The sequence below is a fragment of the Acipenser ruthenus genome, chromosome 17, assembly GCF_902713425.1.
Source record: "Acipenser ruthenus chromosome 17, fAciRut3.2 maternal haplotype, whole genome shotgun sequence".
In the NCBI taxonomy this organism is placed as follows: Eukaryota; Metazoa; Chordata; class Actinopteri; order Acipenseriformes; family Acipenseridae; genus Acipenser; species Acipenser ruthenus.
Window position 1 is genome coordinate 20746858 of NC_081205.1, and position 11843 is coordinate 20758700.

Consider the following 11843-nt stretch of genomic DNA (forward strand, 5'->3'; position numbering starts at 1 on the left):
GGTTCCCAGGACAAAGACTGTTTGCCTTTCACATAAAATACAGCTTACAACAAGCACATGTATTTTGTTTCCAAATCAAGAAATGTATTTTTTTTAAAACCCTTGAATATTGCTTTGGGCACTAGGCTTGACAGTCTTTTGTGTCCTTTGTGCTTATCTACTGGTTTACTTGTTCTTTGCTTAGCAGCGATGCAGAGACGCATTTATAGTTTATGGTGTGAGCAGAATCCCTCAGTGAAAAGAAAGCATTGGCTTTAATTCCATGTCAAAACTTTACGGTTTTTCTTACAATGAGAGATTGAGAGCAGAATCCTCTATATAGAGTGATTAATGTGCTGTGTAGCACAAGCTTTTTACATGCCCAGATTCTGATTTGCACTTGTCTCAGGTAAGAAATGTGTTTGGTGGCCTCTACATGATTAAAAACACCACACATTTGGATAAATGAGCACCTTTTAAACAGTCTTAAACAGAGACTGGATACACAGGGAACTGTATTCTGCACCTGTGTACCTTTCATAGAGGCAATGGCCCAGTTTAGGAATTTTCTGACCAGTAAAAATTGAAGAGCAATTAGCTGAACTCACTCATTGCTGGTCCACAATGATCCTGGAGGTATCAGAGGCTTCTCTGTCTGTGTCACCTCCATGCCCGGTATTTATACCATACAGGCTTTGGACATACGTGACTACAGTCTGCTTTTGTTATCTTCCCAATTATCAATAGAATTTAGCCTTTTAGTTGTTTCTCAACTCAATGTTTGCTCATGCTTTATCTCGCCGCCAATCATTTTAAACCTAAGTTACTCTACTTATGCCAAAAGTCACCTCCAGTAAACTGTTTTAACATCACCAAAAACATTTTATTCTCCTATGATATTTCCAATACATTTACATCCTATATAGTGTCTTTACTGGGTAAGTCACAGGAGACCCATGATTGACCAAACTACAAAGCAATATTATTATTATTATTATTTATTTCTTAGCAGACGCCCTTATCCAGGGCAACTTACAGTCGTAAACAAAAATACATTTCAAAAATCACAGTACAAGTACTAATACAATTAAGAGCAAGATAAAATACAATGACTTTGGTTCTAGCAAGTACAAGTATATCTGCCTCATACTGTATCTGTGATTATTTGTCTTGCCTTACCCAGCTTTTCTTGTTGTGTTGTTAACACATTTTTAAGAGGTTCATTTTGGATTAATTGAATACCTTTCGACAAAAAACATAAAAAGAAAATTAGACTGAAAATCTGATTATCTGCACAACCCTACTATGTATGTTCTGTTTCTTCTTACATCATTATTTGCCATGCTTACTAACTATTCCAGTAGAACATGCTGTTGATAATGGAAAAGGTATGTGAGGTGGTAGGTGTTGCCACACATAATAACAAATAGAATAATAACATTGTTAAATCTCCTTTGAAAAAACAAGGTTGTTAACCCAAGCGCCCCTTGCTAATTCTCCATCCCTCACTCCTAAAAACTGTGGTAATACATCCGTGAAAACAAGCCTTGGCCCCTCTGTGGATCTACCCTACATAAATATGTTCAAATATTAATAATTAATCTGGACATTGTGTTTCAAGCCAGTAGGGTAGAAATGCATGGTATAAAACGTATTGAGTCAATAAGATTGTATGGTATAGTAAAATTGTTTGACAGACAGATTAGCTTTGCATTTAGCCATCTGTGGCATTTGTTCTTGAGGCGTTTTTGTTTTGCATGAGAGAACATTTTGAAAAGGCAAACCAACATCTGACTGAAAACAGTATCCATATTGTACCTGGCAACAACAGAAACACTTGCCAGTTGAGAAGAAAAGTATTATAAATGTATATTGCTTAACATTCGCTAAACCTCTATTTGGAACAAAGTAATGGGCATTATTTTACAATAGAGGTAACTGAGTGTTACCTGCCTGCTCTGGCTGTATTGTATATCGTACACACTTTCAGGATCACCCTACTGAATCACAATATAGAGTATCCAGATTGGATTTCCCAGGACATCTTTTAATAGGAGAGAGAACACAAAAGGAACAGTGAAGTGACCAGGTACTTTTATTCTCTTACAAAATCGTAAAATCTGTTGTGGCTTCATAGGGTAAACCATGCCTGATATTTCATTGCCAAAAATAACATTGTAGGAACATAGATACCTGCTTGCACGTACAAACCTGTCTTGTTTATGTTTCTAAGGATGACTCTGTGTAGCTTCACACAGCTCAATGCTTCTGGATTACCAATGGATCATTCCTCTGGTAATGCCTCCAGTTTTTCACAGGATGACCAAAGCGCTACAGTCATTGAGGACTGGACTCAGGTTCTGATGTATGGAGGAGGGAAATTCTTCATTATTCCTGCCGCTGTCTCCCTGGTAGCTGTGCTCCTAGCCAGCCCCTTGGTCCTTCTTGCTATATTTTCCAGGAACAGTCTTTATGAAAAAGCAAAATTCAGACTGATCGCCAACACTTTAATCAGTGATTTAATTTACTGCCTTGTGAATCTTACAGTTACAGCTACCAACACTGCTCAGTTTCTTCCCCCCAAGTTGCTGTGTGATTTCCTTCTGTGTCTTCTCTTAACTACGTATTTCACTGGCGTTTTGAATGTTACGGCTATGGTGGTGGATGTCTTCTTGGCAATCAACTGGCCTCTGCACTATAGCTCCTTCCTGCCCACATCCAGAGCCGTCAAGCTAATAGTTTGTATTTGGGTGGTTTCAGCTATGTCTTCGTTAGTTATGTACATTTTGTTATCAACCAAGGACACCTTGCAATGTGAAATTCCAATCTGCGTTTTCGACGTTTCTTTCTTCATTAAACCATTCGGTCCGGTCCTAAGGGAGTTGAACTACTTTCTGATGGTCATCGTGTTTGCCTCCTGTTTCGTCCTGATTGTGGGCTGCTACTGCGTGATGTTCTGGAAGACCCGGCGCTCTGGCATCTGGGATGGATTTTCCAGAGCGAGACAAACTTTCTTCATGCACTTCCTTATCTTCATCTTCTACTTTTGCCCAGTGATAACACTGATCACAGAAAAAGTTCTGTTTGCCTATAAACTGATGGATTTCCAGTCAGTGATTTTTGTGATAATGGCCGTGTTCAACATTATTATGATACTGCCAAAGGCAATCACTCCCTATCTATATTGCTTTAGGTGCAGAGAGTTAAATAAAACCATCAAATCTCTGATCAAATGGAAGGTCCAAATTAGCCCAAAAAATTAGAAGTCAAAACTATGATGGGAAAAAAGTGTATCATGCAAGTATTACCTATGGCTATTCTAAGATGAGTTTCTTATACTATTAGTTCACTGCCTGTGTTATAAGTAATATGATGCCATCGTTTCTGGATAATTCAAACTCTGTAGCACCTCTGTTAAGGTGTTTAAGAACCGCTTAAGCAAGGAAGAAATACCTTCAAGTTTTTTTAGATCTTTTTTCAAGCCTCTTTGCCTTTTCAATTTTGCTGCCTCCCTTTTAGACCACTACCGGCCACCTGGAATGTAGCGTGAAGATCGCTTCTCAAGTCAAAACTCCAGCTTGCTAATTTCTTCTGATTGCTGTCTAGAAAAGGATTGTTCATTTTTTCAGGTCTGGCCCAGCTAAACCTGTCTTACATCTACGGATGCTCTGAAACCTGAAACAAGCAAGCTCTGAGGAGAAATGAAACACAGTAAGAAAAACTCTACAGTGATACCCATGCAAGAAGTGACATTACAAAAACCAAGAGACTGTATCTGATAATTGTGATTTAATAATCAAATTTCTGTTATTAATTGTGTGTGGGTGAATTTTAGAAGTCAAATATTTGCATGTTAAATCCATGTCATTTATTTACTAGTATGGTTAATTTTAGATTCTAGTTAATAAACTACTTTTTTCATATACATTTAATTTAATTGAATATATCAAATTAAATGAATCATCATCATCATCATCATCATCATCATATTATTATTATTATTATTATTATTATTTATTTATTTATTTTTTTTCTCATAAAAAAGTATTTTATTCATAGTAGACAAAAAACTATTTGCTACAAAAAGCAAATCACAAAATAGTTCTGAACGCCCACTGGACTGAAACTTCCCTCTCTCGTAAGTCTATCTCCACATAATTTCCACCTGTGTCCTCTGGTCCTGGTTTCTGCACTGTGTTTAACGTATTGGTTTGGGGTAACTACGTCAACTCCTTTTAAGATTTAGAAGACTTCAATCATGTCCCCTGATTCTTCTTTGTTTCAGGCTGAACAGATTCAGGTTTTTCACATTCATACAGAAACACACATAATGACCCAAATCCTATACAACTATGGCCTGGGCCAGTCCCCTCTTGCCTTGGAAATCATTACAGAGCATCTTCAAATGACATTTTGACATTTTTTTTATATATATTGCTTTCTTAGTTTTTACATTTGCAATCGTTCTGAGTAGTTGAGAGTTTGCTTGAGAAAGTGACTTGACACATTTTGAATGTCTTCTGCACTTCCCATACCAGGTAGTGGGTTTCCATTGCTACTGGCACCATCCCTCGACCCTTCTGTGACATTGCATTCAATATCCAAAACAATCCATTTTCTCCATTATTGCCTCACTGTATATGACATTACAAGTACAGTGTGGAGTGGACAGAAAATTAGTTTGTATAAACATAGCGATATGATAAAACTAATTAAATTGACATGTCTTAGTATTATTCGAATAAACCTACAGAAACAATTGCAGATATTCCACTTTAAAAACACACAAAGCATGTTCAGTGAGAGGTTAAACTGAAGGGACACTACTGGGAGCTGTGGAAATACACTCACTGGAAAGTGGAAGAGAAAGTGGAAGTCACGCCAACTGCGATAAGTTCCTGTGCTTTTCAATAAAAACATTTCCTCTACTTAATTAACTTAAATTGTTTGAAAGGAAATTTTTTTTTTTTCAATGTTACAAAATAATATACCAAACCCATTGAGAGTGCTTCAGGAAACTTGACATATATCACATAGCTGTTTGGTTTTAGTTTTGTAAAATTATTTAATTAAAGACTGGCATAAAAGATTTTACTTTAATCCTGTATTAATATAACACAGATTTTAACCTTAGATGTTAACCTTTTTAATAAGTTCTGGCTTTATTCTCAATTCTCCCACACCTGACAAAGCTGGCAATACCTGCATAAAATCATGACTTGGCACATCTATGGATCTATCCTACATAAATATGTTCAAATATTAATAATTAATCTGGACATTGTGTTTTAGGCCAGAGGGGTAGGAATTTGTGATATAAACCTATTACATCACATTAAAATGTATTGACAGACACATTAGCTTTCCATTAAGCCACCTGTAGTCTCTTTTATTATTAAAAGGCAATTTCTTTCTTTCTTTTTTTGTTTTGCATTCGAGAACAGTTTGAAAAATCAGCTGTACCTGTGTATTACTTGGCAACAAAAACACTTGTCACACAAGAAGAAAAGGGTTGAAAAAGGAATCACGGTCAACATTTGTTGAGCTTCTTCTTGCAACAAAGTAGTGGGCAATTTATCCTGGAGAGGCAACTACATCTTACCTTACACCACAATATACAGTCTAAGAATCGGATTTTCCAGGACAGCTTTTGATAGGAGGAAGAACATAAAATACCTGCTGGAGGATTAAAGAGATCAGGGTTTTTGGCTGAAAAAACATTGCTAAAATTAACATTGTAGGACTTTAAGATACCTGCTTGCACATAGAACCTGGCTTGTTTATGTTAATAAGGATGAATATGTGTAACTTCACTCAGCTCAACTCTTCAGGATTGGCAATGGATCATTCCTCTGGAAACGACTCCAGGTTTTCTGTCATAAAGATCATTGAGAACTGGACTCAGGTTCTGACGTATGGAGGAGGGAAATTCTTCATTATTCCTGCCGCTGTATCCCTGGTAGCTGTGCTGCCAGCCAGCCCCTTGGTCCTTCTTGCTATATTTTCGAGTAACAGCCTTTATCAAGAGACAAGGTACAGACTGCTCGCCAACACTTTAATCAGTGACTTAATTTACTGCATTGTGAATCTTACCATTACAGCTACCAATATCGCTCCATTTCTTTTCACCAATATACTCTGTCAATTTCTTCTAATTCTTCTGAGTACTACATATTTCACCGGCATTTTGAATGTTACAGCTATGGTGGTGGATGTCTTTTTGGCTATCAACTGGCCTCTGCGCTATAGCTCTTTCCTGCCCACACCCAGAGCTGTCAAGCTAATTGTTTGTATTTGGGTGGTTTCAGCTACATCTTCAGTATTTATTTATGCATTTTTATCTGCCAAGGAGATCATGCTATGTAAAATTCCAGTCTGCATTTTTGACATTATTTTCTTCATTAAACCAGTCAACCAAAAAGTAAGCCAGTTGTATAACTTTGTCGTCATCATCTTGTTTACCATCTGTTTTGTCCTAATCGTGGGCTGCTACTGCATGATGTACTGGAAGACCCGGCGCTGCGGCATTTGGAATGGATTTTCCAGAGCCAGACAGACTTTCTCCCTCCACTCTGTTCTCTTCTTTTTCTACTTTTGCCCAGTGATAATACTGATGCTGGAAACAGTTCTGTACTCCTATTATCTGATGGAGCTCCAGTCAATGGTTTACTCTTCGATGATCTTGTCCAACATTGTTATGATGCTACCAAGGGCACTCATTCCCTATATATACGGCTTGAGGAGCAGGGAGTTATCTAAAACCATCAAATCTATGATTAAATATAAGGTCCCGATTAGCCCAGGAGATTAGAAGTCATAAAAAGGGGGTGGTATGATCATTTGTCTTATGAAAATGGGTGCAACACATCCCTGCAAATCCTACAATAATTCAACTAAACACTGTGTTTCATATCTGAAGACTTTGTGATATAAACCTATTTGAATTCAGTTGTTTGATAAGATTAGCTTTCCATGAAGCCATCACTTGTAATGCCTCATGCCTTTGGAATTCTACTTCTCAGTGTTAGAGATGCAGATCCCATTCATGTTTTTACATCTGGTTATATAATTTATTTTGTCAGCTATCTCTTTTTGTAAAGCATTCTGTGATATTAACATGAAGGATGCTTTTAAAAAGCTTGTGTTGTATTGAAATGTTGTATGGCAAAATAATTACAGTAATAACCACAGTATTCCCCTTAAATGAGCAGACATCTGGTACTGTCGTCTCCTGCACAGTTTGCTTTGTTTTCTGTGGTTCTCTTCTTTGCTGCAGTGATCTCAGCAACTAAGCAATTAAAATATTATCTGATAGCTTTGCATTTTCAATAAGCTTTATTACTATCAATTATTTCATTCCTAACTCATAAAAAATGATTAATAAATCTGATTTGTGTATTTAATTGCCTTAGACTGAAGGACTTCATTGATATAATGATGTGATTAAAAATAATTAAAACAACAATAGATTGCAGTAATTCTACAACTTCCCAGCAACAAGCCCCTTTATTTAGTCTTTCCATAAAACAGAAATAGCTGCAGGAGTTTACATGTGGCTTAAAGCAGAGGTAATTTAGAGCAAAAAGCTATTACTAATTAAGTAGACTGAATACCATATTCATGCAGAAATGCAGCAGCACTTCAAGAGAGCCTTAAGGAAGGGAGGTGTCTCATATGAATAGGAATACGGTTGAGCTGGGAAGTAAACTTTCCTGCTAAAAAACAAATGCAAACCTCACTTTTACTGCACCACAAACATACAACTGAGCTTCACCTCAGCATCCAGCAATTTTAATCCAAGAAATATTAATATGAACAAAATTGTTCATTTAAAAATATGATTCACAGAAAAGACCTTTTCTCAAAAGTGGAATTCTATTATATATTTACAAGAGGATGTCCCCTGTTGTACCGTGGTTATAGAATTTGAGCTATAATGTGTACCTAGTTGTTTTTAAATCAAATTTCAAAAGTCACATTTGGTTGTATTGTTATTCTGTTGTCTTTATTCTGTAGTTTATAGGAACTTAAATAAATAAAAGAAAAAATAGGCCAAGGAAGAAAAAAAAAACATACAGGTGAGGCTGGTATTGAGAGATACAAAACGAAATGTAATAAAGTCAGTGACAACTGTTTCAATGTCTTCAAGGCTGGTAACTGGGTACATGTACTCATGTTCCAAATGGAGGGAATAACTTCATGTTCCTGAAGCAAGGCAGCAGGTTCATATAATGGAGCTGCCAGCGGATTGCTATGTAAGTGTCAAAATCTGTGTAGCATGATGGTCAAGGCTCTGCTGGCACAGTGTACGGAGTAGGAGTACCACTGATTAGTCGCCTTGTTGACTAGTCCAGCAGTAAAGTGGCAGTCGACAGTTAGCAAACTGATGTATGTGCAGTTGTGGTTGCAAACCTGGTAGCATATAAATTACATTGTAGAACACTCATAAATAGTTCTAATTTGAAGCCTACACTACTACCAGTGTGGAACCTCAAGTGCCTCAGTGTCTCCTGCTTTTAACTACGATGTAATGTCCATGTAATGACATGCTTATTTCACCAGCAGTTACCAAGTAAGAGCAGCAAACATTGGTAGTTACCCAGTTATTACAATGTACTAGCATGGTTATGCATGCCCCTTAATCGTAATGATCACCAAATAGTGTACACCAAAACAGTACAGATTAGGGGTAAATGATTCCTTATGTAACTGAAAGACAACAAGGTGCTGAAGTCAGTACACCGAGTTGACTGATTTTCCTTCGCCTAAATAGCCCTTTGAGAGTGTCTGATATTTCCCTGTACCTCAGTCCATACAGGTAAGGAAAGAAAGCTCTCGGCAGCATCATCAGAAAGTTGCTGTTTGCAGCATGTATCCACACCTTGACGTCCAAGCTCATAGTATCCTTCTGAAGCAAAATTATCTCGATCGCAAAAACCAAACCAGGGCCAAAGTAAAGGAGAAGCATCACAGTGTGAACAATTAAAGTCACTTTAGCCCGCGAGTATCGCCTCTGCCAAAGGCCAGCTGTCTTGGTGATCCAGTACAAGCGTATTAAACAAAACACAACCACAGAGGAACACAGTAGGGCGCCTAAACTGAAGTACACGTAGAAACCAATTACCATTTCATTACCTAATGGCCCGGAGCCCATAGTCAATAACATGAGACAAACCTCCTTCTGCTGTTTAAGAGGTTGGTTGTCAAGCATTTCCAGTATGATCATAATGGTAACTGGGTAGAGGGATGCCATGATCCAAATGGCGGGCAATATCTTTTTGGTTCTGGAAGATGGCACAATGTTTTCGTAATGCAGTGGCCAATGGACTGCCAGGTAAGTGTCAAGAACCATCAGCGTGATAGTCATGACACCGCTGCAGTACGATGTAGCTATGATAACGATGAGGATGACACAGAACAGCCTGTGCAATGGCCAGCCTTGCATGTTGCAGATTGAAACCACCAGGTTTAAGATTGAGAAGATGATGTCCGATAACAGGGTGTTTGCCAGTAGCAAGTAGCGGGATTCTTGTCTGAGGTTCCTGGTGGAGACTATGCAGATGAGTATGAGCGGGTTGGCTAAGAGGCTGACCAGGAACAAGACAGCTGCAGAGATCAGGAACAGTTCCAAGTGCCAGTAGCGGCTCCTCAAGAACCAGTCATAAGTGGCGTCTTGAGAACTTGCATTTCCACTGCCTGTGCTCAGTCCTTCAGTGCCTCCAGAAACTCCAGGATCCCACAGTATGATAGTGGTCTGTTCCAGTTCAGTATGGTTCAGGCCAAGCAAGGACATGTTGGGATTCACTGCAATATTTCAATAATGTTTCAGTGGTAATGTTGTGTTCTAATGTCTGCAGGAAGGGGAAACAAATGAAACTTTTATCATTCAGAAATGTCTTGAAAGGTTTATTTTAGTATTTCTGGCTTTAGATCAATGAGAAACGTGGCACATGTTTAAGCCGTGATGTGAAGATGAATAATACAAATTATTTATTCATGTGTAAAAGCATCTGCTAGAAGGTAAATAGAAGAAAAAAACATGTGTGTTATCTTCAAATTTCAGCTCATATATAAGTCACTTTATGATGAGGGAGCACTGTGTTAAATCTACTATGGAAACCCTTTCTCTATACAAATTGAATGACTAACTGAAAGTAAGGCTTACCAACAGAACTTTGTTTAACATTGTACCAGATATCCTGTTTTAAAATGAAAATATGTGCTAGCTGTAACATGTTTCTTTCAAAACTACATTGTGAATAAACGTGCACAAGAGGTAAGATTTATGATAGTAATGTGTTAGCTACTTCTAATATATATATATAAATATATATAAAAAAAAAAATATATATATATATATATATATATATATATATATATATATATATATATACATACATATATGTACTTGGCTTGATTCATGCCAAAGCTGACCTATTCCAGCCTTGCTGAAGCACCCCCAGATCATCACTGATCCTCCACCACATTTCACAGTGGGTGCGAGACACTGTGGCTTGTAGGCCTCTCCAGGTCTCCGTCTAACCATTAGACGACCAGGTGTTGGGCAAAGCTGAAAATTGGACTCATCTGGGGGTGCTTCAGCAAGGCTGGAATCGGGCAGATTTGTCTTTGTGAAGGACGCATGAATCAAGCCAAGTACAAGGTTGTCCTGGAAGAAAACTTGCTTCCTTCTGCTCTGACAATGTTCCCCAACTCTGAGGATTGGTTTTTCCAGCAGGACAATACTCCATGCCACACAGCCAGGTCAATCAAGTTGTGGATGGAGGACCACCAGATCAAGACCCTGTCATGGCCAGCCCAATCTCCAGACCTGAATCCCATTGAAAACCTCTGGAATGTGATCAAGAGGAAGATGGATGGTCACAAGCCATCAAACAAAGCCGAGCTGCTTGAATTTTTGCGCCAGGAGTGGCATAAAGTCACCCAACATCAATGTGAAAGACTGGTGGAGAGCATGCCAAGACGCATGAAAGCTGTGCTTGAAAATCAGGGTTATTCCACCAAATATTGATTTCTGAACTCTTCCTAAGTTAAAACATTAGTATTGTGTTGTTTAAAAATTAATATGAACTTATTTTCTTTGCATTATTCGAGGTCTGACAACACTGCATCTTTTTTGTTATTTTGACCAGTTGTCATTTTCTGCAAATAAATGCTTTAAATGGCAATATTTTTATTTGGAATTTGGGAGAAATGTTGTCAGTAATTTATAGAATAAAACAAAAATGTTCATTTTACCCAAACAAATACCTATAAATAGTAAAACCAGAGAAACTGATAATTTTGCAGTGGTCTCTTAATTTTTTCCAGAGCTGTATATATAAACATTTAAATTATAATTCCAATGTATGACATTATCCCAAGTGATTATTCAGGGATGTATGCTAAAACAATCTTACTGAATTTTTTTCAAAGTTTGTAAATAGATGAACAGAGAAAATGAATAGAAAGCAATGTTGCATGCTTCTTGTGCTGGTGTTGTATAATAATGATATTTTGTTGCATAGAAAGGGTTTGCAAGCTGTCATGTCCAAACAGTTAGCTTCTGTGCTTCATTTTGGAGATAACCAAACCAATGGTTTTATGGTTGTTGAACATCACAATCAATTTCACCCTTGTAGTTGGACCAAATTGCTAATTATCAAGAGATGTTAAACAGACGTGGATGCAGTGACTAATGTGAACATGTACAGCAAGTCATTTCTTAGCTAGATTATAATTAGAGCAATGGAAACAAAAACAACTCAAGCTTTTTCTTAAAGAAACATTCAACAATTTGGATTAAATTTCCAGTGTATCAACCCGAAGAACCCCCACAGAACAATTAGCACATTGACCTGGAA

At 37.5% G+C, this 11843-nt stretch overlaps 2 protein-coding genes across 2 annotated transcripts; one reads left to right on the forward strand and one right to left on the reverse strand.

Moving 5' to 3' along the window:
* The first annotated feature begins 5818 nt into the window (after positions 1–5818).
* LOC117423657 (melanocyte-stimulating hormone receptor-like) lies at positions 5819–6790 on the forward strand. Its single transcript, XM_058990489.1, has 2 exons — positions 5819–6012; positions 6145–6790. The coding sequence occupies exons 1-2, from the start codon at positions 5819–5821 to the stop codon at positions 6788–6790; spliced, it is 840 nt and encodes a 279-aa protein (XP_058846472.1).
* Positions 6791–8680: 1890 nt separating this feature from the next.
* LOC117423658 (probable G-protein coupled receptor 148) lies at positions 8681–9772 on the reverse strand. The gene has a single exon (XM_034039732.1). It carries the CDS (start codon positions 9770–9772, stop codon positions 8681–8683), a length of 1092 nt encoding a protein of 363 aa, XP_033895623.1.
* Positions 9773–11843: the final 2071 nt, after the last annotated feature.

Excerpts from the sequence above, each read along its gene's own strand:
- LOC117423657 (XM_058990489.1), top strand. The coding sequence starts at position 5,819 with ATGGATCATTCCTCTGGAAACGACTCCAGGTTTTCTGTCATAAAGATC. Across the intron at positions 6,013-6,144 it reads AGCCTTTATCAAGAGACAAG|TACTACATATTTCACCGGCA; the intron begins GTACAGACTGCT and ends AATTCTTCTGAG.
- LOC117423658 (XM_034039732.1), bottom strand. The coding sequence starts at position 9,772 with ATGTCCTTGCTTGGCCTGAACCATACTGAACTGGAACAGACCACTATC.